The 27,606-nt window shown below is 41.3% G+C and overlaps 1 protein-coding gene and 1 pseudogene across 2 annotated transcripts in view; both read right to left on the bottom strand.

Moving 5' to 3' along the window:
- Positions 1–12,912: 12,912 nt before the first annotated feature.
- ALG9 (ALG9 alpha-1,2-mannosyltransferase) overlaps positions 12,913–27,606 on the bottom strand; it is a 114,200-nt gene continuing 99,506 nt past the window's right edge. Inside the window, exons 15-16 of one of the 2 annotated variants that reach the window (XM_065945015.1) lie at positions 16,755–16,873; positions 12,913–16,471 (exon numbers count right to left, since the gene is read on the bottom strand). In XM_065945015.1, coding sequence (XP_065801087.1) covers positions 16,434–16,471; positions 16,755–16,873 — 157 coding nt within the window. In that variant the 3' untranslated portion in view covers positions 12,913–16,433. Of the gene's footprint in view, positions 16,472–16,638; positions 16,874–27,606 lie in introns of those variants that run through there. The other variant, XM_065945016.1, reaches the window with a different exon arrangement.
- On the bottom strand, positions 21,200–21,307 carry LOC136176143 (small nucleolar RNA SNORA40; annotated as a pseudogene).

Raw genomic sequence — 27,606 nt, 5'->3', positions numbered from 1 at the left:
ATGTGTCTGATGAATAAAAAAGGAAAATTATCAATAAATCTAATTTAGGGGACTTCAAAAAAATAGGGTTCTTGGAAGTAAACACAGTAGATAAGGTTTTTGATCGTAGTGTAAGTTTGGGAACCAGTGAATCTGAACAGTAGTTCTTAATTTAGGCATTCTGGATTATTTGAATGACCATTTTATAACCTGGTATTGCCTTGTGATTTCAATACCTGCATTTGCTTTTTTTTTTTTTTAATTTTTTTTTATTAGTGGAGGCTAATTACTTCACAACATTTCAGTGGGTTTTGTCATACATTGACATGAATCAGCCATAGAGTTACACGTATTCCCCATCCCGATCCCCCCTCCCACCTCCCTCTCCACCCGACTCCTCTGGGCCTTCCCAGTGCACCAGGCCCGAGCACTTGTCTCATGCATCCCACCTGGGCTGGTGATCTGTTTCACCATAGATAATATACATGCTGTTCTTTCAAAACATCCCCAAGAGACACAGAAGTACAGAACAGACCTTTGTATTTAGACAGGTTTTAAAATGTATGTTTTCTCTGTGGGATGAATTCATTCCACTTCATAGATTAATAAATGTATTGTCTTAGATTTATATTTTAGCCCAAAACTTAATGATACTGAAAGGCTTTGTGTCCTTGTAGCCTTCTTTTTATTTTATTGCATTTGCATGTGTGTCTTAGTGGTGCTTTTACTATTCTGGGATCATGAGAAAAGAACAGAGGTGTTTTCATGCACAAAATGAAAGCCAAACCACATCATAGACTGCATTGTCACAGTAGTTCTAACAGAAAAGTGGTGAGAAAATTGAGATAATATTGGTCACTTGGTGGTATAGGTATGTTGAACTCAAAAGAAGCTGAGCTTTCACAGGAATACCATAATCACAATACAAGGGATAATTTAGTCTCAGCAAAATACATCATCTGCCATGTTAAATTGCTATAATATTAATTTGAATGGTATTAGTTTTGTGATATCATTTGTATTTAATTTGTAAATTTATGTTTTTTAGTTATATAAGAACTATAAATAAAAGATCATTATATGCTTACTTTATATTTGTACATTTAAGTAACACTGTAAACTGAGAGTTTTCAAGATTTTCCAAGTACTACACAAGTTGGAGAAAAAGAAAATTAAGAGGTTTTTTTGATTTAGTCCTCGAACCAGAAGACCAGAGCGGGGTTTCTATTGACATGAGGAAGAGGAATCTATTCTCTTCAAAGTCTTCATCAGACTTCTCTGGCAGTTCAGTGGTTAAGACTCTGGTCAGGGAACTGAGATCCTGTATGATGAAGCTGGCCAAAAAAAAAAAAAAAGTCAGAAATGATAAAGGAAGCAAGCCCAGAAAGAAGCATATTAAGTCCGTTCCACATCATCTCTCAGGGCAGATATTAACTCAAGCTTAGACAAGCTTCAATACGCTAAATATAAAAACTAGTACACTGACGGATGCTAAGCTATTTTGCTAAAACTCAAATATACTTTGCTTACCCAAGCACAATGAATTGGACACCTATGGAATAACTATGATTAAATATGAAATCACAAGCTGAGAAAATAGGCCCCAGAAGATTGCCTGGTTTGAGAGTCATCAATTCTGGACTTCAGTTCCCACCTCTGTGGCTGACTCATCACGACTTACCTCTCCCTATGCCTCAGGTCCACCTCCACCCCCTCACCCTCAATAAAATGAAGCTAACCATCTCTGACTCCCTTTCCAGTTACTGTGATTATGTGAGAATGAAGCAGACAGTAAACATGGAGATGCTAGTAAATCCTTCAATAAAGAAAGTGAATAAAATACATAGACTGCAGCAGAAAGAGCCTATTTCAAAAATTGGGCTGAATGGAAACTGGAACTAAATCTAAGACAGTCTTTTGGGGATTGTGTTCTGACAATCTATATCACCTAAAATGCTTGTTAAAAATGCAGATTCCTGGCCTACACCCAGGATCTACTGAATGAGAATCCTTGAGAATGGGGCACATATTTACCATGCCCTTTGATGATTTTAATGTACACTGATATTCAAAAGTCATTAATTTGATAAGTTTATCCAGAAAAATCATTTCCAGGTCAACAAGGAGACATCTGCTCAGGAAGAGTCTGCTCAGGTAGCCTCTGGAGGCTGCCTCTGTCCAGAAAAAGCAAATGACAACTACAGTTGCTCATCGCTAAAGAGTTCTGTCCCTTTTGGTTGTGGGTTTTGCCAGTTAAACAGATCCCTCCTTTGCGGGATTCCTGGAAGCTAGCAAAGCGCTACGAATACAGTCCTGTGGCGCTGAGCTGTTTCCACACCGCTTCTCCCCTGCTGCTCCCTCTGGTCTCCTTTCCCTAGCCCACACCCACCGCAAGAAACTAGTGACCCGGGAGCACCAGGGGCAACCCCTGAGATGAGACGGGATTGGAGGCAACCCCTGGGAAGCACGGTGACATGCTCAGCACAAAAGCACTGGATTCGGACACCCACATACAGTTCACTTATCCAGTCAGTCAAAGGAAGACAAGGTGAGATTTGCCATTCCTGGTCAGATGAAGCAGGGAGAATACTGAGAAGCCCAAGCTGACGGGATCCACGGCTCCGAGTGTCGCAATAGAAAAGGGTTAGTCCTAAGGAAGGCTGAATGACATCACCGTGTTCTCCTGCCTCTTGCTTCACGTGTGCTAGGGTTGCCTCTCCCACAGAGTTCTGCAAGTAAGCACTCCTTCAAGGGCTGATCTGTTCCAGAGTCACCCCACTGGGAGCGAAGGCTGAGTGCAGAGAGAGAACTGTGTGCATAGGTGGTTCTCTCAGGGCAGACTCAGAAGCATCATTCTATTGAGAAAGGCATCGAGAAAGAGGTGGGGGGCTCAGTTCAGGCACAGAAAACCAGAGGCATATACAGATACTTTCCAACTCTCTTCACTTAGCCAGATGAACCTGGGAAACCGATTCCCAGGTCTGTACTTAATTCATGGCACAGTAGTAATTGTCACCATAGCATTAATGACATTTCAAATTTATATTTATACAAAGAATGTCCTCATTCTGTGAGACTCAAATATTTGCCCCTCACCTTTACCTTGATAATTTCTCCTTCTTTCTCTTTTTCCATTTTGTGGCAAAATTTTAATCTCAACATTATGGATGGGAATACTTGGCAAAGAAAAAGAGACTTTACCTGGACTCACACAGTGACTCAAAGAAGTTGAAGAACTCATAATCAGGGATTCTCACTATCCCTTGCTTTATCCCCCACCCCACAGCTTACCGCTGTATGTAAAAAAGGTATTGGAGGACTTCTCTGGTGGTCCAGCAGTTAAGACTCCGTTCTACCAGTGCAGCAGGCATGAATTCGATCCCTGGTGGTGATCTCATGTGCCATGCAGTGCGACCAAAAAATAAATTAAAAAATAAAAAGGTATTGAATTTCCAGAGCAAATCTTTCTTTGAATTCTTGGGAAGAATATAAATCTTGGGAAGAGATGGTTCTGACTCAAGCCAGTCTATACAGTGGTTAAGAGAGCACACAGTGAAGTCAGGAAGACTTTGATTGGCATCCTGGCTCTATCAATTACTAACTGTGTTCAGTTCAGTTCATTTGCTCGGTTGTATTCGACTCTTTGCGACCCCATGGACTGCAGCACACCAGGCCCCCCTGTCCATCACCAACTCCCAAAGTTTACTCAAACTCATGTCCATCGAGTCAGTGATGCCATCCAGCCATCTCATCCTCTGTTGTCCCCTTCTCCTCCTGCCTTCAATATTTCCCAGCTTCAGGGTCTTTTCCAATGAGTCAGTTCTTCGCATCAGGTGGCCAAAGACTGGAGTTTCAGCTTCAGCATCAGTCCTTCCAATGAATATTCAGGACTGATTTCCTTTAGGATGGACTGGTTGGATCTCCCTGCAGTCCAAGCGACCTTCAAGAGTCTTCTCCAACACCACAGTTCAAAAGCCTCAATTCTTCAGTGCTCGGCTTCCTTTATAGTTCAACTCTCACATCCATACGTTGACTACTGGAAAAACCATAGCTTTGACTAGACGGACCTTTGTTGGCAAAGTAATGTCTCTGCTTTTTAATATGCTATTTAAAAAAAAATGCTATCTAGGTTGGTCATAACTTTTCTTCCAAGGAGGAAGTGTCTTATAATTTCATGGCTGCAGTCAAGATTTTCAGTGATTTTGGAGCCAACTAATTGTATGACTTTGGGGAAATAACATGCCCTCTCTGAACCTTGGTTTCTTCATCTGTAGAGTGTGGTTGTAAAGCTTACTTCTTGTGGTTGTTAAGATTAACTAATTAATATGTAGTGCCTAGATTATTATCTGACAAGAGTAAGCCCTCAGAAATTTGCCAATAATAGTTATTATCTACTGAGGAAGCAGAGGCAGGAAAGAAAACATTCCAATCAGCTGAGCTTTGGCAACAAAGAGGACTCATGTGAAAAGCTGATGAAATCTACGTGGTTTAGAGTCAGAAGACCTGATTCAAGGCCTTCCAGGAGGCCTTCTCATCGGTAAGATCAGGACAGTGCTTACCTTACTTCTCTCTCAGGATTGTTTCAAGGAGTAAGATCCAGACTGTAAAGGACTTGCTAAATGGCCGGCATGACACACATGTTGGCAGTTTTGTTTTTGACTTCCAGGGGCTCACCGAGTCCCTGCATCTGGTGCCCACACTGAACACATAAAGAGAACATCTGGAGGCTTAAGTTCAAGGTCTGTCGGCCCCCAACTCCCAAACAACAGCAGCCAGAATGAGTACCTCCCTGACCACAGGGGTATATTTAAGATGCAGCAAACCTGGTGATCTACCAGGCATGGTGCCCTTTCGCAAAAGTTTTAGGCCCCTGAGTCCTGTGATGGCCCTAATATTCTAGGACAGAACCATGGGTATCTTGCCAGATGCTATACACAGTCCAACAAACACCCTTCGTTACGGTGTTAAGTGAAAAAAGCAAGGAACGCAGTGTTACTGAAACTGTAGTACACAGGGTAATTTGAACTGAAAATGTTTGGAAGTAATAGATTGCCCCTAAATAGTTAATATTAAAATACCTTATGATTTTTTTTAGAAAGTAATGTGTGTGTAATAATATAACACACTGTAATACTACACAATGTGTGTAGTAGCTAACTATTTGTGTAAAATAGAATGAACACACATGTGCTTGTATGAGCATTTTTTAAAAAAAATCTCTAGGAGAACACACATGACTAACCACATTGGTTGATGGAGTATCTGAGAAACAGAAATATAAGGGAAATTTTTCAGTGTACAATCTATTTATCCTTTTGTTTGCTTTTTACTGTTTACTGAACTCCAAATTTTACTATGCTTCCCAGGTGGCACTTGTGGAAAAGAATCCACCTGCCAATGCAGGAGATGCAAAAGTTGCGGGTTTGATCCCTGGGTGGGGAAGATCCCCTGGAGAAGGAAATGGCAACTTACTCCAGTACTCATGCCTAGAAAATTCTATGAACAGAGGAGCCTGGTGAACTACCATCCATGGGGTCGCAAAGAGCCAGGCACAACTGAGCAATTGAACACACGCACACAGATTTTACTCAAATTTCATCAATTTTTCTACTAGTGTCTTTTTTTGTATTTCAGGACCCAATCCAGAATAACACATTGCATTTAAGCTTTTTAAATTCTGGACCAAAGCAGTTATTACATATTCAAACAAACAATCAAACCTTCTAGCTCTTGGTTACCTGCCACACTGTAAACTGGACTCTGCCTCTGCCTGGCTGGTCTCACCCTTGACATGCAGGGATCTGTATTCATAGTCCTCCCACCCCTACCCCCACCCTCGCCAACTAGTCCCCGCCTAGCCCTGCAATATCCACGGCTTAGATTCCCTTTTTCGCCCTCATTTTTGTAAGCTCTCATCACCACGGATTGTACTACACCCACCCAACATAAGTAGCTTTCAGCATTAGGGCACACTGTCCCCAGACCCCAGTTAAACAGAGGTTTGATTTAGCAAAGCAGGGATGACTTAAAATATTACTGGTCTCCTCAAAGCTTTTCCCTTTGATGTCCCCTGAAGATGGTATTCTCATTTTTTTCCCTTATCTGCCCAGCAGACCAGTTAGGGCAAAGGTCACAGGAGTGAGAGAGAAGCAGACCCCTGGCTGCACCATTTACATCTCAGCAGAAATTCCGCTGGGACTGTAATCAGAAACCGGAATTTCCACTGACTTCTAGGACTTCAGGAAAGCAGCTCCCTTTCTAATCTAGCTGTGTGATTAAATTAGCTGAGGGCTCAGTGTTCTAGAAAACCCCTGCAGACAAGATCAGGTGCAAGATAGACAAAGCAGAAACAGTCTCACCGACTTTAGAGACAAACTTAAAGTTACGAAACTGAACAGGTGGAGGGAGGGGAATAAATGAGGTGTTCAGGATGGACATATACACACTGCCATATATAAAAGAGATGACTGGCCTACGATACAGCACCGGGAACTATACTCAGTAGTCCGTAATAGCCTACATGGGAAGAGAATCTGAAAAAGAATGGATATATGTATATACCATGACTAAAACACTTTTAAGAAAATTAAATGTGCATTAATTTTTTAAAACACCATCCTTGTAGAGAAGGGGGACAAAAAGAAGTAAATGTAGAAAAATATGGGAAACCTATTGAAAATGTGTCCATTTCCCCAGTACCCCTAGACTCCCCCATCCTGCAACACAAAATTAGTGCAGCTCACGTTTTCATCAAAACATGATCATCAACTGAACTAATAGCATTGTAAATTAACTTTACCTCAATATAAATTAAAAACAAACAAACAAAAAACCCTACAAAAGCTGGACGTATTGTTGGCACACTCTGTCTTACTAGGACAACCCCTAGGCTGTGATTATTGGAGGCAAAATAAGAAGGTGGTAAAAGAATGAAACAACTTTGACTAGATCCTCTTCTTGTTCTTGAGTTATTCTTCTGTCACTCAGTCGTGTCTGACTCTTTGTGACCCCACGGACTGCAGCCCACCAAACTTCCCTGTCCTTCACCATCTCCTGGAGCTTGCTCAAACTCATGTCCATTGAGTTGGTGATGCCATCCAACCATCTCATCCTCTGTCATCCCCTTCTCCTCCTGCCCTCAATCTTTCACAGCATCAGGGTCTTTTCCAATGAGTTGGCTCTTCGCATAAGGTAGCCAAAGTATTAGAGCTTCAGCTTCAGCATCAGTCCTTCCAATGAACATTCAGGACTGATCTCCTTTAGGATGGACTGGTTTGATCTCCTTGCAGTCCAAGGAACTCTCAAGAGTCTTCTCCAGCACCACAGTTTGAAACCATCAGTTCTTCAGCACTCAGCCCTCTTTATGGTTCAACTCTCACATCCATACATGACTACTGGAAAAACCATATTTTTGGCTATATGGACCTTTGTCGGCAAAAGGGCCTGTTCTTATCTATGCCCTTCCAATCATTCCAGATACCGAGACATAATATCTAAAAGAGAGGTCATGAGAGTGTAAGATCACGGTTAAGAGAGAAGGTCTGGTGCCAGACAGAGTGCTTGGGTTTGAATTCCAGGTCCACAACTTTCTACCTAGGTGATCTGAGTATCAGATAATAGTTATCAAGCTTATAAAGATGTTGTAAAGATTATGAGTATGAGAAAAAAAAGTAACTTGAAATATCCTTGACATGTGGTGGTTTAGTCGCTAAGCCCTGTCCAACTCTTGTGATCTCATGGACTGTAGCCCACCAGGTTCTCCTGTATGTGGGATTTCCCAGGGAAGAATACAGGATCCGGTTGCCATTTCCTTCTCCAAGGGATCTTCCTGACCCAGGGATCAAAACTGTGTCTCCTGCATTACAGGCAAATTCTTTACCACGAGCTACCTGGGAGTAAATACTTAGTAAATATCAGCTATTACTCATATTATTTCTCCACAGAGCAAATTTGATGATCTAGAGGGTATAAAAAAGCATTAAAAGGAAAACAAGAAACCCCCCCAAATAATGAAAAACCTGAACCTCAATACAATCCCGATAAAGTTCTAAGATTGAGTTCAGAAATGGGTATCTATCTTTGTGCCTTAAGGACATCTCTTTCTTTATTAAAGAGCTGAACTTGTCTGTCCCTAAAGGCCTAAATTGGCCTAAGTGGATACCCTATGCTTTTAAATGCAAATTCTAATTCCTTCTGCAAATGTTTGCTTTGCAACGCATGACCTACACAATCGAAGGTATTCTGAAGCATTTTACTCTGCAGAGGCTCAGCCCTGCTACATTAAATTGAGCTACTGTGCTGTGGATAATTTGTCAGCATCTGATGGAGTGGAGAACTTTGAACATTCGTGTATCCTTTGAGTTGCCTTTGGTGATATCAGTAAGTTAGCAGAAGCAAAGTTAAGACTGTGCTTTGCTCATGTTTGGAAAACTGAAAATGCGTACATGACTGCTGTGTGTTAGTCACTCAGTCGTGTCTGACTCTCTGCGACCCCATGGACAGGAGTCCACCAGGCTCCTCTGTTCATGGAACTCTCCTGGCAAGAATACTGGAGTGGGTAGTCATTCCCTTCTCCAGGGGACCTTCCCAACCCAGGGACTGAACCTATATTACCCCTAAAAGTAGTCACTTCCCCATCTTAACCAAACACATATCTTTTACTGCCTGTGAATACCATCAAGGTCATGTCAAACAGAAGGGAAATTAATTGTGGAAAATTTATCTGTGGATCATTTACCAACCAGGGAACTACTGTTGCAGTGATGATCCAGCTCCCACAAATTATGGGCATGGTTTTCCTCAGGAAAATTGTGCAATTTTAGACGCATAGGTATATATTTATTTTTTAGGTATATATTACTATTATAGGCATAAATTTATATTTAGAAATATAGGCATATAAAAATAACAGATATTTCAATTTACACTGGAATTTTGACATCAAGGATACAGCTAATATGACTAATCAGACTCCTGGAGGAAAAAAAAAGCACTGAATCTTTTAGTGAGAGCAGGCTGCCCTCTGCTGGACACTAGGGCATTGCAGACAATGCTGCAAAGAGTTTTTGGAAACTGATACCTGGAAGTAAAACAAAACCCAAAAAGCATGGCAACAAGTTTAAACCTTGGATTCTATTTTTTACAGTATCTCTGGTAATTTCAGGCTCTGGGAACACAATTATAGAAATATCCCAAGGAAGAGGGAAAGAAGATGAGTTTTTTAAAATTCACAAGATTCTCTTAGAAAACCAGCACTGTTACAACAAGCCTCATTTTCTACGTAACGCCACAAATATTTCATCGAGAGAAAAAAATGGGAACAAATTATAGGAAATACCAAGGAGGCTTAGAGACATATTGTTAATAGGGAGACAAGGAGCAAGACCAATTCCTGAAAGATACACGGTGTTTTTTGTTGGTTGAATAAGCACATCTCAGGTCACTTCTCTCAAAACGAGATTAACCTTCGCTCTTATTTCTGAGGGGTGTGGGAAGCAGCTCCAAAGAAACTCCGCCAAGACGAGTGGCAGAATAACAAAGGGGACATTTTCACTGTTCTTGTGTCAAACAAACAGCCAAGTATATAAAATCAGCAAAGCAGGTTCCCCAGTGTGTCCTGAGCAGGGGGGTTCAATATCCACATATTCCTATTCAAGACAACCACAGGTCCTTATCTGAGGAGGCAATAGGGTTTGAAAACCACCAGGCAGTCTTCCTGAAGGTTGGGTCTGCTGGCTCAAACTCTCCCTCCATATAACAAGTAAATTAATTACATGGCATCTGAATGGGTCTATTGCCAAAACTAGTCATTCCTTCCCCACCCCCCCAGATTGTTATCATTCAAATGTACTGAGATGAGAGGATGAATGAGAAGGGAACCACCGTAAATTATTAACATCCATTAATGTACTTCAGTATCACATTAGTTAACTGTTTCCCAGAAAGCAGGGCCAAGAGAGAAGGAGAGATGGGACAGGTAAAGTTTGATAGAAAAAGTATAATAAAGGGTCTGGGGAGGGGAAGAGGCCTGGATGGAGGCCTGGTTAGCAGGGGTTGTCATTGGAAAAGGACACCAAACATTTTGCTGACAATTATCTTTGAGGGCTTCCCCATGGCTCAGTGGTAAAAGACTCTGCCTGCAATGCTGGAGATGCAGAAGGCGCGGGTTCAATCCCTAGGTTGGGAAGATTTCCCCGGGAGGAGGAAATAGCAATCCTCGCCAGTATTCTTGCCTGGAGAATCCCATGGACAGAGGAGCCTGGCGGACTACGGTCCAGGGGGTCATAAAGAGTCGGGCATGACTGAGCACATACTTAATAATCTTTGATCTTTGGTGGAATTGCTTTTCAGACTCTAGTGTCATCAGCAGTGGGTAATTAGAGGGTGCCCAGGTAATTCTCTGTGGAGCTTCATTTGAGAATCACTTTTCTATGAATCACATCTCCAGCATTGAGTATAATGCTACTGAAGCAAACAGACCAGAACCTGTAACTTCCTCACTTGGCAACTTGGAACTCAAGGGTTAAAATGGCAAATTGCAGGTCAGTGGTACCAATTGCCAAATACTGATTCTGCAGGCAAACAAAGGTCATAGAGAATCATCCTAAGGAAGGAAATGGCTGAAATGCAGATCTGCAAAAAATCCTTGTCAGAAGAAGTTAGTCTTATCTCACACAATCTTTTGGCTGTTAGAAACATCAAGAATCACCTGGTTTATACTTTTATCTCTAGGCATGTCAAGACAGAACAAGCAGCCTAGGAACTAGAAGCAAAAACAAACAAAAAACCCCTACTATTTTAAAGTATTTTATGAAGATATCTTAAGATTTCCTCAAACATTTTAAAGAAATGCTTGTACTCAGGTAAAATGCTATTTAACCCAATTAATTCAATCGTGAGCTGTTTATTCTAAGAAGCCACAATAGAAGTTCCCAGTCTGCTCATATCACTACAATTCTGCATTCTTATATCCCTTATCTGAATGGCCCTCACTTCATTTATCAAATCTGTTGGTTGTAATTTGTTTCCGTGCCAGGTCTGTGCTGAACTCAGGGCTGAGGAGAGCCAAAATATCTTTCAGCTGTAAAAAAAACACTTACCATTTGATATATTGAATTTGAATATGTCACCACGAAGTCGTCTTACAGTTAGACTTCCTTTTCCTAGCAGGGCTTGTAGCTGGCAGGAACCCCACACTTCCTCACACCTGGAGGAGAGGGCTCTCTGCCCCAATTCATTCAGAAGATCTGGGCTGTCTGACCCTCCAAAATCAAGTCATAATAAAATATTCATTAAGGGTACACAATTTAGGGACTGTGAGGAAGCTGCCTTTGTGTGAAAGCATGTGTCCTTCAGAATTCCTAAAATATGCATAGCACTGAGCCCCATTCACACCTTTCCAATTGCTCTTTGAGCACAACAGGGCTTCTGACTTGCTCTATTTCCTATGGTCAAAAATTGACCAAACTGAAAGCAACAGCTGTATATCAGTTGCAGGTGTCTCTGTACTTTTCTTTATTGGCAATAAATACAGTACCCAAATTTGTACCATTTTGGTACAGTACCAAAATATTCAGGGAACTGTGTTGAACGCTGGGAATACACAGAAGTGCGATGCGGTCTTTGCTTCCAAGTGCCAACAATGTTCTTGAGAGACAGGTTTACAAGGGTTACAGGTAAAGCTTCTATGTCATTAGTAAAGCCCCTAGATACTCAGGAGGGTGAAAGGCATAATCACAGTAGTCTGAAGTCTAGAAAGGCTTCAATTAAAGAGAAGGAGACTCAAGCCAGCCCTACAAGTAATTAAATAAGAAGGATGACCTTCCAGGTAGGGAAAAGAAATTCATTAAGGCTGTGCATTTTCTCCCTCCTGGAATTATATTAATAAAACATCCTTCTCAAAACTTGTGAGAAATAAACCAGGTTTCATGGACATTTTGGGTCCTACAGAAAGAAAACTCATTAACCAATGGTATTGGTATAAAAGGGCTTCCGTGGTGGCTCAGTGGTAAAAGAATCTGCCTGCAATGCAGGAGATGTGGGTTGACCCCTGGGTTGGGAAGATCCCCTGGAGGAGGAAATGGCAACCCATTCTAGTGCTTTTGCTTGGAGAATTCCATTCCAAGCCTGGTGGGCATACAGGCCATAGGGTCACGACGTTGGACACGACTGAGTAACTAAGCGCAACACAGATCGGCCAGAGGCTTCTAGAAGTTATTGACTCTAAGGTGTGAGATATCGGAATGATATTAGAAATTTACTCTCACACACACACACAAAACTGTATTGTGCCTGACAAAGTGGCAAATTACCTGAATGTTAGATATGACTAGATCCCATTTCTATGAAGACTCTCATACTTTAGTCACCTGATGTGAATAGCCGACTCATTGGAAAATACCCTGATGCAGGGAAAGACTGAAGGCAGAAGGAGAAGAGGGTGACAGAGGATGAGATGGTTGAAAGATATCACTAATTCAGTGGACATGAACTTGGGCAAACTCTGGGAGATGGTGAGGGACAGAGGAGCCTGGAGTGCTGCAGTCCATGGGGTCACAAAGAGTCAGACACCATTTGGCCAGCTGAACAACAAACAATGGCAGATTCTCAAAGTCCAGAGATTCTTGATTCAAAAACGTAACGTGGACTCAGAAACTCTCTTGTAGGCATAATGTTGGCACACTGGGTAGTTAGTTCCCACTGTGCTTGGTTTCAAAACTAATCCTCACTGTGTTTCCCAATGGCTTCTCCCCAGTTTTCAGAATAAAGACACTAGGTTGGTTGGTCTGCAGAGGGCAAGTCTGTACACTGCAGGGTGAAAGTGGGGGTGATGGAAGGAGCTGAGCTCGTTCAGTTTCCAATCTCCACCAAAGATTTAAAAGCTAAAAGCAAAAGAGCAAATACCACCTTAAGAAAAGGAAAATCAAACTGCCAAGATTTATTTAACTTTCTTTCACAGAAAATACAAGTACGTAATGTAAACACTGACATGTGAAATAAAGTCCAAGCATCAGGAAGACAAATGACCTGAACAACATGCTTACTTCAACACTGCAGTGCTTCCTGATTTCACTTGCAGCAGGAATCACATGATTATACAGATTACATATTGGAAAAATTAAAGGCAACATCCATTGAGATTTACCAAAACACCAGAGAGCCTCTGAAACTCAACAATGCCATATGGAAGTCAGAGCTCTCTGATGCAAAAAAAAAAAAAAGAAAGAAAGCTGAGCACATGTCCATTTATCTGTTTACCCAAGGCGTTTAATGTAGGAGCCTAAGAAATTAACACATGAGTTCTATTTGCCGGTGGAGGCAAAGATTAAATGACCCCTCTTTTCCCTCTTCAGAGAAAATGAAATTAACCAAATTTAAAGCAGAGCTGCTCAACACTGGCCAGAAGACGGCACCATCACAGTGAATTATTTCAATAAATCCCACAAAATGCAAAACACAATAAAAGATTTCCATTTGTGCTCTGCCCAAAGGGTCAATCCAGATCTAAGGCTGTAGGATCACATGGGGTGTTCCTTCCCCAAAATCCAAACTAGAAAAAGATGACCCAAATAAGTGGTTGGGATCAAGAACCACCTTGATTTAAAACAGATAATCTGTTTCTGAACTTGAATTCAGTAATAAAGGGTGCAGTCTTTACGCGTCTGTTATTATCTCAAGAGATTAAAATGAGTGGTCTTTCTTATCATATGACACCCACCAGTTGACAGGTCCACTTTGATAACAGATGCTACTACACAGGTTGGTTCAGTAAAGGAACTCAGCATTGTAAGATCTGGAGATCAGGGAGCCCTGGAACTGCCAATGTATCTACTTCCTATTCTTGTCCGGAACATCCCATGGAGAGAGGAGCCTGGCAGGCTACAGTCCATGGGGTTGCAAGAGTTGGACACGACTTAGCAACTAAATCAACACCACCTACTTCCTCACTCACCTCCATAATCAAAGATTACCACCAATAATCTGTAGCCCATTATTCCTGACAGTCAACAAACAATGGAGAAAAAAGGACTTCAGATACTTTATCTTCATGCTGACCACTCAGTCTCTGGAGGAGAAATGCTACTTGCTCCAGGTGTTTTGAGACACTTTCCCAGGCAAAGCTAACCTCCCTGTATTGCTGAGGTGGAGATGTTTTAGTGTGATTATAAGCCATGTGAAAAATACCTTCACAACAAATACCACTCATTTTTATGTAACTTATCCATAGAATTTGGCACAGTGTTCTGCAATTTCGTGTGCTCTCACTAAAGATGTTTGTAGAACAGAGAAAACCAAATAAGGTTTTAAAGAGATAGGAGCTGACATTCCCAAGGAATATCAATCATGACATTTTTTTGTGCTATGTTACAGTAAGTTCTTGCTCAGCAGGCTTTTTTTTTTTCTTTTTTTCAAACCTGCAAGATGATATAACAGATCAGCATTGTACTACTCTGATTAGAAAAATGCTGCTCATCGTTGGCCTCCATTACTGCACTTTCTCATTTACTTCTGCAGAAAAAGAGAGCTCTAGCCACTGTGAGGGGGCTTCCCTATAGCTCAGATGGTAAAGAATCTGTCTGCAATGCAGGAGACCCGGGTTTGATCCCTGGGTCAGGAAGATCCCCTGGAGAAGGGAATGGCAACCCACTCCAGTCCTCTTGCCTGGAGAATCCCATGAACAAAGGAGCGTGGCGGGCTACAGTCCACGGGGTCACAAAGAGTCAGACACGACTGAGCAACTAACGCTAACAGCCACTGTGAAGGACAGTTTACCATTACTGCAAGTATGGCAAGACATTTCACTAAAAATTCTCTATCCTGTAGTCAGACTATATGCGCCAATATTTACCTCGGAAAACAGGAATCGAGTGTTGAAAATTAAATGCCAGAAATCCTTAAAGCAGTCAGTGGGACCTGAGTTTATGTTCCCTCCCGAAGGAGGGAACTGTTCTACAAGATCTAGACCCATTGCCTCATTAGTGCTCCACCTCATCCCAGATATTCCTTCAGAGTGGACCCCAATGAGGAGACTCTTTAAACATAACTAGTTGTTTCTTTTCTTGTCACTTCTTTTCTCCTCTCTTAGGATCAGTTCCTACTGAAAATCTCTTCTTTTTGAAAAATGAAAGATGGAAACTCTGAAAAATTAATGCATCTTATCTGCAGATTCTAAACATAATTACCCTTAGGGAAATAAGGCACTATAATGTGACCCCAGCCTGACCATAGGAATGGAAATGGAACTGATATTGGATCCTGTATGGCTGCACAGAAGCTTGACTTCCAAACATGAGTACTGCTCTCCTGCCACAGGCCAAGCTGCATGCTGGAGCGCCGCTGTGATGGTCAGACCCACAGGCAGACCGGAGGCTCCAAAGAACTGAGAAACCCAGATAAAATTCTTCCTTAAACATAGAAAGTGATGTTATCAATCGGGTCTCTGACCAACCTCATCATTCTTTCAAGTAATGTTTTCATAGTCAAGTGAAGAGTACGGACAAGCGCTAGATGAGAAGTTAGGCAACCCAGGTTGTGGTACGAATGCTACTATTATTGGCCGTGTGGCCTTGGGCAAGTCACCTTACCTTCCTCTGCTGCCTGCCCTCCAGTCTTAACTTTCTTCATCTGTAAAATGGGGATAAAACCACTTGCCTTGTCTACCTCACGTCATGACTGTGTGGATTGAATAAGATAATGTGAAAGTGCTTTGTAAACTATGAAATACTGTGTGTGAAGGCAAAGTGAAATATACACTTATATTCTAATTAAGTCCTTATCGTTGCCTATTTGACTAGAAGTTTCCCATGCAGGATGTGCTTTGCAATAGAGACTCAAAAATAGATGCCATAAATATACACTGGTCTTTTTCACTAGGGTTGTTTAAAAAAAAAGGGAGAGTCTTAATTTCCTCAGAAATGGTCTCAGAATAAATCAGTTTAAAATGTGATGTCATTCAAATCCACCAACTGATAGAATTAATCTTCTCCACGTATGTCCTATACAGTTACAGTCTGCTCTGTTGATATCTTTACAGAGGGAAGTCTTGAATTCAAGAAAGCATGCTAAAACTGAAAAACAAAACAAAACAAAACACACCAAACTCTCATAGTTAGAGCTTGTTGTAAAGGATTTAAATGAAAACAAGAGGCATCCTATATAAAGAAATTAAGCCACAGTTCCTCAAATGGTTGCCTTTTTCCTGAGATATCTCCAGGACGAGGTTCTAGTCCTGTGAAGTGCTTTAGAAAAGCTTAGTCTTGCTGGAGGTGAAAGGACATGTAGGTTGGCAACTAGGCTGTGCTCATTTGCAGCACTAGGATTTGAATGAGAAGGTCTACTAGGAGCTGCCAGGGAGCTTGGGTGGAGAAGCTCACCCGGCCCCAGGGAGGCCAGTTCTTGGACACCAGGCCAGAGTGTGGAGAACAGCTCAACACTGCCATCCCATCCCAGGATTTTCAGTTCTTCCTCAAAGTTGGTTCTGCTCTTCTCCGGTCTAGTAAATAATCGAACAGAAGAAAAACAATGAGATGTGGAGCAGCGTATCTACCCGGACTGCAGGGCCTGTCTCCATCTAGCTGACAAGGTGTACATGCAGAGCAGACACAGGCAAGGAGCGAGCGTGACTGACTCTGACCAGCCCAAAGCACCCAGACTCCAGCATTCGTGTCACACGGCCTTTATTACACACGTTACAAGCGATGGCTTGGAGGGCGTCCTGTCAGTGGAATCACGTGAACAGGATGGGTGTCCTCTGGGACCACAGGCATGGTGCTAACCTCCGCTTTTCTTTCTGGTCTGCTTTGCTTTCCGGGGTTTGAGGATGGTGTAGTTTGCATACACTGTATACTGATCTGACAGGAAGGGAACGTAGAATGCCCGCAACAACTTTGAAGATCTGAAAGACAAGAGAGAAAAAAAGACAGAATCTTATCATTTGAGAGAATTTACTCATGGTATTGAAAATGATTAAAGGAAATGAATAAAATGCTATGGTAAGGATTATATTTTATATAAGCCGTGCTTAGCTACTAGATCTTGATAAAAGACTTAATCAAAACCAAGTACTGGGACTTCTCTGGTGGTCCAGTGGTAAAGAACCCACCTTCTATTGCAGGGGACATGGGTTCGAGCCCTGCTCAGAGAACTAAGGTCCCACATGTCTAGGAGTAGCTAAGCCTATGCTCCACAACGAAGACCCAGCACAGCCTAAAGAAAAAAAGACCAAGTACCTTCTTGCCTGAACTCAAACGACAGTCTTGGTAGTCTCACTAATAAGCCACAGGATATCCTTCAGAAGAGCTCTAGGTCTGCGTTAGAATTTGCCATTGAAAAGTTCTAATTCAATCAAAGAAATGTTATTATGGAAATAAATTCTTAACACCTTAAGAGTTTGTGTACCCCAGAGACTGCAGAGATCCCAAGGCTCAAATGATCCTGACTCCACCTCTAAGTTTTCCTTGAGAGGTAAAGAAAAAACTATGTCCTTGGCTTCCTGGGCATACTGTTTTGGTGATTCTCAAGTCAAATACAGAGTTCAGTCTTTTTATACTCTTTATACTTTTCTCTTTATACTGAAATATAGATAGGAACAGCTAAAACCCTGAATGTCTCACTAATTTCTAAAGAATATGAAAAATATCTCACGTTTATTGAATACCTAGCATTGAACAAGCCCTGGGGAATGTGCTTACACTTTTTAAGGTACTATTTAATCCATACAATAAACCTATGAGGAAAGTGATATTACTTCGATTTTATAGATGGGAAAGTGAGACACATAGATTAAGTAGCTTGAGCAGGGTCCCACAGTAAGTGATAAAGCCCTCATTCACATTCAGATTTGATTCCAGACTCTGCACTCTTACCACTCTGGTTTATCCTGCATCTCAGGAAACAGGCTAACACGATTCATCACTTCCTAGAAAAAGTGGCACTGATAGTTTTAAATTCTATATGCAGTATTACTTCTTGACTACGATTTCTGAGTCAAAAAACCAAAAGTTGGCCCAGAAACTGCCAACCTAAATGAGGTAGCTGAAGGGTGTTCCCCTGCCAGTCCTTTTCCAGACTCTCAGCTTGTAAATGTCATGTCAACGTGGCATTTGTACTGGCAGCCCACTTCTGAGTTTGGCAGACTCCCGCAATGCCTGCACACAATGATACCCTGCTTGGCATGCACACCTCTTAGAGATCCTTCCCAACTGGGATGCTGGCTGTGCTCTGCGCTCAACAGACACTCACTTTACTTCAACAGCTAACAGCTCAAGGGCCTTGATAGAGAAAAGAGGCTTAGAAGAGAGACACGCGAGATAAAGCAGGGCCTCTGCAAAGAAACGAACGGGAGGAGGAAGCACCTACCTCAGTCAAAAAGAAGCTAATTTTTCTCCTTTCTGTCCATGCTGCACAGATAAGGGGAAGGTCAGGGCAGAAAGCTGTAAGCTGGAGCAAACTCCTGCAGGCTTCATGTAGTAAAGAAAGGCTAAACTGAATTAAGCACCATTTCCATTCCAGGTGACTCCATGCTAAAAGCTTCACTAATACAGTCAGTACCTACTTCCAGTCAGCTCATTCCTTGGTATAACATTAGGTCCACTGGGCCCAAATTCACTTTTTTTACTTTCTTTTTGGAATGGTTCCTTACTACTTGGAAGGATCATTATTTTGTAATTTTATTCTTCTTGGAGTCTTTCAAAGAAGAAAGAAAAATTATATTTATTTTCAAAAATAGAATAAAACTCATTCTATCATGTAACTACCATATAGGTCCATTACAACCTTTTATAAAATTTAAACTATATTAAAGAATCTTAGTGGTCTTATTTCCCTCTACATCTTGCATTATTTACAACTATGCTTAAAAAAAAAAAAGACAAATGATAAGAAAAAGAATGATGACATTCCCAAAAAGGATTATGCAAAAATGATATAATTACATTATCCTTCCATATTTTCACTGCATTGTTCAAAGTATGCATCATCTTTCAATAAGGTACAAAAGATTTGTGACACTATCTTTGCAGCCTGCATTTAGCTTTAATTGAGCACAGCTGAGAGTTCAGAATTTAAAAATTTCCTGTCCATAATGCCAATGAGAAGAAAATCAACAGAGGAAGACACTTCACAATTAGACAAATCAGAAGATGAATGCAGAGACAGCAGCACTCAAGACTCTAATGACGATAGCGTGTGTGTGTGTGTGCGTGCACATGTGTGTGTGTGCTCAGTCATGTCCGACTCTTTGCGACCCCACGGACTGTAGCCTGCCAGTCTCCTCTGTCCATGAAATTTTTCAGGCAAGAATACTGGAGTGGGTTGCCATTCCCTTCTCCAGGGGATCTTCCTGACCCAGGGATAAAACCTGGGTCTCCTGCATTGCAGGCAGATTCTTTACCCTTTTTTCTGAGCCACCAGAGAAGTCTATTTCAGGTATACATATTCAAAAGCAGAAAAATATGGAATAAAGATTGGGGTTGCTACATTCAAATTCTTGTAAAGATTTCAAATGATGTTTTTTAAAACTATCCTTTCATTATTACTTTTATGTCATTTATAAAATAATTTAAAAATATGAAAACAAAAGGGGTTATAGGCCCTTTTACAGGCCAAAACAGCACATGGTGACGACAGGACAGCACGTGGTGATGACTGTTTCTATGCTGACTTCTTGGTCATGCCAAGGAGTTCTAAAAGAGATCATTTCAGAAAACCATACAGGGCGATACATGGGATATGTTATCACAAAAAATACTGACCTCCCTAAAACAGAAGAAGGGTCACTATGTATCACTGCTGAATGCAAAAGGCAAGCTGAAACAAAGGTAAAAGAATAATAGAGATTGGGACAAAGTAGTTACCATATACATAACAGAGGAAGGGCATCTAAAATATATAAATTATCTATCTATCTATCTATATATATGGGCTGGGCTTCCCTGGTGGCTCAGATGGTGAAGAATCTGCCTGCAGTGCAGGAGACCCAGGTTTGATCCCTGGGTCAAGAAGATCCCCTGGAGAAGGGAATGGTAACCCATTCCAGGATTCTTGCCTGGAGAATTCCATGGACAGGGGAGCCGGGTGGGCTACAGTCCATGGGGTCACAGAGTTGGACATGACTGAGCAAGTAATATGTACTGGGGCTTCCTGGGTGGCACAATGTTAAAGAATCCACCTGCCAGTGCAGGAGACACAAGACACAGGTTCGATCCCTGGGTCAGGAAGATCCCCTGGAGGAGGAAATGGCAACCCACTCCAGTATTCTTGCTTACTGGACTGCAATAGCCATGTAAAATGATGTTCAATTTTACTAGTAATCAGGGAAATGTCAATCTAGATATAATTTTTCAATAATCAGGTTTGCAAAAGCTGAGAAGTCTGACAGTATCAAACACTGGAGAGGAATGAGGAAACTGATACTGCCAGTAAAAGTGGAAACCTGCAAGAACCACTTGGAGAGGCAGTTTTAACAATACCAATAAAACAAAAATTATGCTGTCTCTATGATATAGCACATGATTTTCATTTTGTACTTTGCACCATAATGCTTTTTTTTTTTAAACAACCTACTTTGTTTACCATTTGTTACAATAGAAAAATTCAAACATAAGCAAAAGTAGGTGAGATATTTCACTTGTAATAATTTTTAAAGCTATGACAAACCTAGACAGCGTATTTTTTTTTACTTTCTGCACAAAGGTTTCTTTTTATTCATAACATAGGAAAAGTCAATAAATTTATTTAAGTCAATAAATTTTTAAGGATTTTCACACGTCCTGATTCCTTTCCACTGCCAGTCACCATAGTTCCTCCAAAGTTGTCAACTTCAAGGCAGTCCTTACAAAAAGTTCTGCTCAATCCACAGCTGTGATGCCTGTAATCTTTAAGATCCAATTTCCTCAAGCAGTTCACTATAGGATCCTGTTTAGGGTCAGGAAATGGGATGTCTGGTTCTCTAAAAGTTTATAAAGTTCAAATCATATTAATTCCTAAGTTATCACACCCTAAAACTTGACAGAGATCATTGGGATATGCCAATACCTTTGGAAAATCCAGACACTGTATTCCGAAGATAAAAGCCTAAAAAAAGGAGCCCATCTTTGTTTGTTTTATGTCAACATTAAAACTGAGTACTAGGATCAATACAGCTGGTAATTTAAAAGTGTATTTAACTTTATAGCCCTGGAAGCAATCTTTATGCTCATCAATACACACCCATTTTATGGATCATGTTCCTTCTTATCTGTATCAAAACTCATACTGAACAATGAGTTGTGGGTTGCAAAAGAGGACTTACTTTTGCACTTGTCTTAGACAGCGTATTAAAAAAGATACATTACTTTGCTGACAAAGGTCCATATAGTCAAAGCTATGGCTTTTCCAGTAGTTATGTATGGACGTGAGAGTTGGACCATAAAGAAGGCTGAGCAGCAAAGAATTGATGCTTTTGAACTGTGGTGTTGGAGAAGGCTCTTGAGAGTCCCCTGGACTGCAAGGAGATCCAACCAGTCAATCCTAAAGGAAATCAATCCTGAATATTCATTGGGAGCATGGATGCTCAAGCTAAGCTCCAACAATTTGGCCATCTGATACAAAGAGCTGACTCATTAGAAAAGACCACGATGCTGGGGAAGACTGAAGGCAGGAAGAGAAGGGGATGACAGAGGATGACACGGTTGGATGACATCACCGACTCAACGGACATGAGTTTGAGCAACTTCAGGGAGATGGTGAAGCACAGGGAAGCCTGGCGTGCTACAGTCCATGGGGGTTACAAAGAGTGGGACAGGACTGAGTGACTGAACTGAACTGAACTGAGACAATGTTTTAAATAGAGGAAACCTCAAATCCTTAAAATAAACAAACACAAAAACCGTATGTACTTGGTACATGTAGAGCTTTGTGTGCTGGCCCTGAAGACACAAAAGCCCCTGTTCTCAAAGAGCTAATACAGTTGGAAGAAACAGATTATGAGTGATATATAACTATAATATGTCTCTGTGTTAGTCGATCAGTCGTCCGACTCTTTGCGACCCCGCCAGGCTCCTCTGTCCATGGAATCCTCCAGGCAAGAATACTGGAGTGGGTAGCTATTCTCTTCTCCAGGGATCTTCCTAACCCACGGATTGAACCTGAGTCTCCTGCACTGCAGGCAGATTCTTTACCATCTGAGCCACCAGGGCAGCCCAACTATAATATAGCACACACTAAATACTAAATAGCTAATACAGAAGTTCAAAGTGATAATACACATATTCAGAAGACAGGATAAACACTGAGGGTTGCATAAGTGTGGAAGAAGCATTTATTATACATTATTTTATTTGACCCATTCAACATTCAAGGTATACTAAGCAAAACAAAACAAAACAAAACAAAACAAAAAACCAAAAAACTTGCCCATCCATAACCAAACCTATAGGCATCTCAGATTAAATTCCCTGTCTACTCAGCAACAATTGGGAAGTGGCTTGAATAAAAATCCAGACTCTGCAGTGATTGACAAAGCGGCAGGAGATCTAGCCCTCACTAACCTGTCTCTCTTCACCTTGTGCCATGTCCTTCCCTGCCCACTACACTCTCCCCACACCAGCCTCCTTTCAAGTTTCTCCAAGTTACAAGTTCTTTCCTACTCTCAGTGATGATTTCAAAGTCCCATTGAATGTGTGGCTTGGAATAACCATCTTGCTAAGGACAAGCATGTATCTGACTCAGATACATCAAGAGACCCAAGAAGAACTGGGATTCTCCCATGCTTCCTCTGTGTGCAAGCATAAAAAATTTGGCATCATGGAGGCATTTCTAGTTAGGTCTGAACACAAAGCTATATTAAAGGTGAGAACTAAATATAAGGAAAAGTTAAGAAAAATTTATCATCCAAATTTGGTACTGGAAAAATCCTTGTTAGAAGATGAATCTTCCTTTCTCCTGCAGATTTTGCTTATGATTTTTAATTATCTGTCTTTAACATCTAAAGCCACGAATTTCTTCCAGTGGATGAATGAGGTAAGCAATCAACACAAACACTTCTGTGCTGGGATGGGAAGAGTCTGTGTTTTTGTTTTTTCTTTTTAACCAAAAGAGTAAGTTGGCTTGAATCCTTCACTTCTAATACGATGGCTGCTCTTCTAGATTGATTTCTTTCTCATCTGTAGCTTTACTAAATCAAGCACAACTGGGGCTGTTCAAATTATTATACAGTTGCTGGAAGAACAAATTGGTTATTTGCCTCTGTGAAAGAAGAGAGCAGTTGAGCATCGGAATAACATGCATACGCACACATTCATACACATGGAAACAAACATCAGACTGAATCACAAGCTAGAACCACACTAACGCGATCAAAACTTATATAACAATGTCTGTAATAATGTGAAATGCCAAAGTACTGCCCTACGAAGCACAGGCAGCATAATTTAGAGAGGCGCAAAATGGACACTGAAGCACTTCCCCTCCCAGTGAGAAAATCACTCAGGCAATTTAAGGATGAAACAGACGTGGACAAAACAACTGCCTGAATAGCGTAATTAGCCAACAGCTCAGAATGTTTTCTAATTGAATTATCAGCCCTATTTATCAGGGCTGAGGGGCACTCTGCTGTGGCGATTTCAATCTGCTCTTGCTGACGTCCGTGGAAGACCGCCTGCCAGTCCCTGACGTCACCAGTTCAACAGGCACGACGCAAATGCTGGGTAAATTTTTAATTTTAAAGAGAAACACCTTGTACTCAGGCTGTCTCATTATTTTTGTCTTGTCTCTCCATCCATTCATCCACCCATCCATCCAAACATTGCTTATTCCTGTGAACCTGTAGTCTGGGCTCCCTGCCAGTTCTTTCTTTTTCAAAGTTAGTTCCTTCTCTTTTCATTTTTGTCTCTGTCTCTTGTTCTCCTGCACTTAGTTCAGTGACAGACTTCCACAACCCTCAGAACAGAGCTGGCCTTTCAGAGAAATCTTCAGTTCTGAAGAGACTCTCACGGTTCCCTCAAGACTTACTCTTAGCCACGGTCAGTCCTGAGTCTCATATTAAGCAGTTTAAGAACTGCTCAGAAGGCTGATAATGCAGCAAAAATGTGACTGATCTCCAATATTCTTCAATAGAAAATGGGGTGATAGACATTACCCTCATGAAAAGACAGCGGTAACACTTATCTCTTTTCCAAAGTAGAGAAATGGAGACAGGAGTTATATGTTATGTGTTACTGTTCCCCAGGAATGCCAGGCCCTTGAAGACAGAACTTCATCTGACCAACCACTGTACTGCAGCTTTTCGAATAGGCTCAGGAGGCTTCCAGTTCCAGATGGCCAAGGAGAAGGACATGTGCTCATCTTCTGCGAGAGCACCAAAATCACAACTAGCTGTTGAACCACCACTGACAGGAGGATGCTGGAACCCAACCAAAAAAGATATCCCACTTTGAAAGACAAAGAAGAAGCTGCAGAGAGAGACGGTAGAAGGGCCACAGTCACAATAAAACCAAATCCCATACCCGCTGGGTGGGTGACCCACACACTGGAGAACAAGAGACACCAAAGAAGTTCTCCCGCGCTGTGAAGGTTCTGAATCCCATGTCAGTCTCCCCAGCCTGGGGACCTGACAAGGGGACTGGGAATCCCCAGGGAATCTGACCTTGAAGGCCAGCAGGACTTGATTATAGGACTTCCACGGGGCTGGGGAAAACAGACTCCAGTCTTGCAGGGCACAGACAAAACCTTGCGCGCACCAAGTCCCAGAGGAAAGGAGCACTGACCCACAGGAGACTGAACAAAACTACCTGCTGGTGTTGGCGGGCATCCTATGGAGGCATGGATGGGCAGGGGCTCACCACGGGGACGGGGGCACCGGCAGCAGAAGTTCTGGAAGGTTCCTCTTGGCATAAGCCCTCTTGGAGGTTGCCATTAACCCAGCCATAGAGCCCGTAGACCCCAGGGCTGGACTGCCTCAGGCCAAACAACTACCAGGGAGGGAGTGTAACCCCAGCCTTCAGCAGATAAATAGATTAGAGTTTTATTGAGCAAGGCCCTGCCCACCAGAGCAAGACCCAGTTTTCCCCATTGCCAGTCCCTCCCATCAAGAAGATAACACAAGCCTCCCAGCCTCAGCCATCAGAGGGCGGACAGAAGAAGCAAGAAGCACAGTCTCACAGCAGCTGAACCAAAAATCGTATCACAGAAAGCAAATCACAATGAAGTTCCAATACTTTGGCCACCTGATGGGAAGAACTGACTCATTAGAAAAGACTCTGATGCTGGGAAAGATTGAAGGCAGGAGGAGAAGGGGATAATAGAGGATGAGATGGTTGGATGGCATCACTGACTCAATGGACATGAGTTTGAGCAAGCTACGAGAGATGGGTGAAGGACAGGGAAGCCTGGCGTGCTGCAGTCCACGGGGTTGCAAAGAGTCAGACATGACTGAGTGCTTGAAGAACAACAATAATCACAGTGAAAAAGCAGAAAGTTATGTCCCAGATGAAGGGACAAGATAAAATCCCAGGAAAAACAACTAAATGAAGTGGAGATAGGCAACTTTCCAGAAAAAAATTCAGAATAATGATACTGAAGATGATCCAGGATCTCGGGAAAAGAACGGAGGCAAAGATTGAGAAGATGCAAGAAATATTTACCAAAGACCTGGAAGAGCTAAAGAACAAACAAACGGAGATGAATAGTACACTAGAAGGAATCGATAGCAGAATAACCGAGGCAGAAGGACCGATAAATGACCTGGAGGATGGAATGGTGGAAATCATTGCCATATAACAGAATATAGAAAAAAGAATGAAAAGAAATGAAGACAGCCCAAGAGACCTCTGGGACAACATTAAACACACCCAATATTTGCATTATAGAGGTCCCAGAAGGAGAAGAGAGAGAGAAAGGACCTGAGAAAATATTTGCAGAGATAATAGCTGAACAATTTCCTGAAGATGGGAAAGGAAATAAGTCAAGTCCAAGCACAGAGAGTCCCAGGAAGGATAAAGCCAAGGAGGAACACATAGAGACACACAGTAATCAAACCGACAAAAATTAAAGACAGAGATAAAATATTAAAAGCAACAAGGGAAAAATGACAAATAACATACAAGGGAACTCCCATCAGGCTATCAGCTGATTTCTCAATAGAAATCAATAGAAATCTCAATAGAAATCAAGCCAGAAGGGAATGGCATGATCTATTTAAAGTGATGAAAGGAAAGATCCTACAACCAAGAAGACTCTACCTAGCAGGACTGTCCTTCAGATTTGATGGAGAAATCAAAAGCTTTCCAGCAATTAAAAGTTAACAGAATTCAGCACCACCAAACCAGCTTTACCACAAATGCTAAAGGAACTTCTTTAGGCAGGAAACGAGAAGGAAAAGACCTACAGAAAATAAACCCCAAACAAATAAGAAAGTGATAAAAGGATCATATATATCGATAATTACCTTAAATGTAAATGGATTAAATGCCCCAACCAAAAGACATAGACTGGCTGGGCATTTGAAAACATGTGCATGTATGCACTTCCACTTACCAAATCACTCTGCTTGACCCCCTTCCCAAATTGTATGTAATTATTCTATATTGTTAGGTTAATTATGTTCCCATTATGGCTTGCAAATGTAATTCTTTTATTTTTTGTCTGGCTATTGATTGTGAAAAAAAACTGATAAACATCCTTTACTATTATGATTATGTAACTATTTCTCACTTAATACTATTGCATCATGATTGGTCAACAGAAAAATAATAAAATTCTATATTACCAAAACTACCATTTAATAGAAAACCTGTAATCACTTTTCAAAATCTAGACATGTATCAGAACTATCTTGGAGTTTTTTGAAAAACACAAATGCCCAGGTATTGCTTTTTTTCTCCAAAGCTCCAGATATGTTTCTAATGAGCAGCCATGCTTAAAAGCAATTGGACTATCTGATGATCTTTTACTTTTATCTAGCTTGTTTCACTTTTTCCATTTCAGTGCTGTCATTTCATTTAGTTTATATTTTCCAATTTCTCCATTTCTTCTTTTCTTTTTCAATGTTCTTTCTCAAGCCTATACCAAGTGTTGTAGAAAAGCTTTTGCATACATATATATATGTAAATAGAATGTACAATATATATATTTTAGAAAACTTATGAATTTTTGCCTAATTAAAATTATGACATTTTGATTCCACTGGCTTGACTTAGTATGAATAGAATGCAGGATTTCTAATAAAAAAAAAAATAGATATGCAACAAGCAACAAAGGTTAACTATAGCACAGGGAACTACAGTCAATATCTTGTAATAACCTATAATGGAAAATAATTTCAAAAATAATATATGTGTATCTGTATAACTGAATCACCTTGCTATGCACCTGAAACACTGAGTCAGCTATACTTCAATAATATATATATATATATATATAAAGAAGAAAGTAATGTGAAGCTCTTCTTCCTCTTCTCTTCCCAAACAATTCAGTCCTAAAGCCACTGGAGGGGCAGAGCAAAGTGGGAGTCTCTGGAATGCACGCGGGGAATGCGACGCCGTGGTGGGATGTCAGCTCACAAGTGAGATGCGGAGGGCATCCATGTCAACACAGAGGGCATTCTGTTTTTCCCTAAAAAGTTTTAATCTTTTTTTGGGTGGGAAGGAGGCC

The sequence above is a fragment of the Muntiacus reevesi genome, chromosome 9 (assembly GCF_963930625.1).
Source record: "Muntiacus reevesi chromosome 9, mMunRee1.1, whole genome shotgun sequence".
Classification (NCBI taxonomy): Eukaryota; Metazoa; Chordata; class Mammalia; order Artiodactyla; family Cervidae; genus Muntiacus; species Muntiacus reevesi.
The sequence above is the reverse complement of the archived record's forward strand: the minus strand, read 5'-3'. Positions and strand labels throughout refer to the sequence as shown.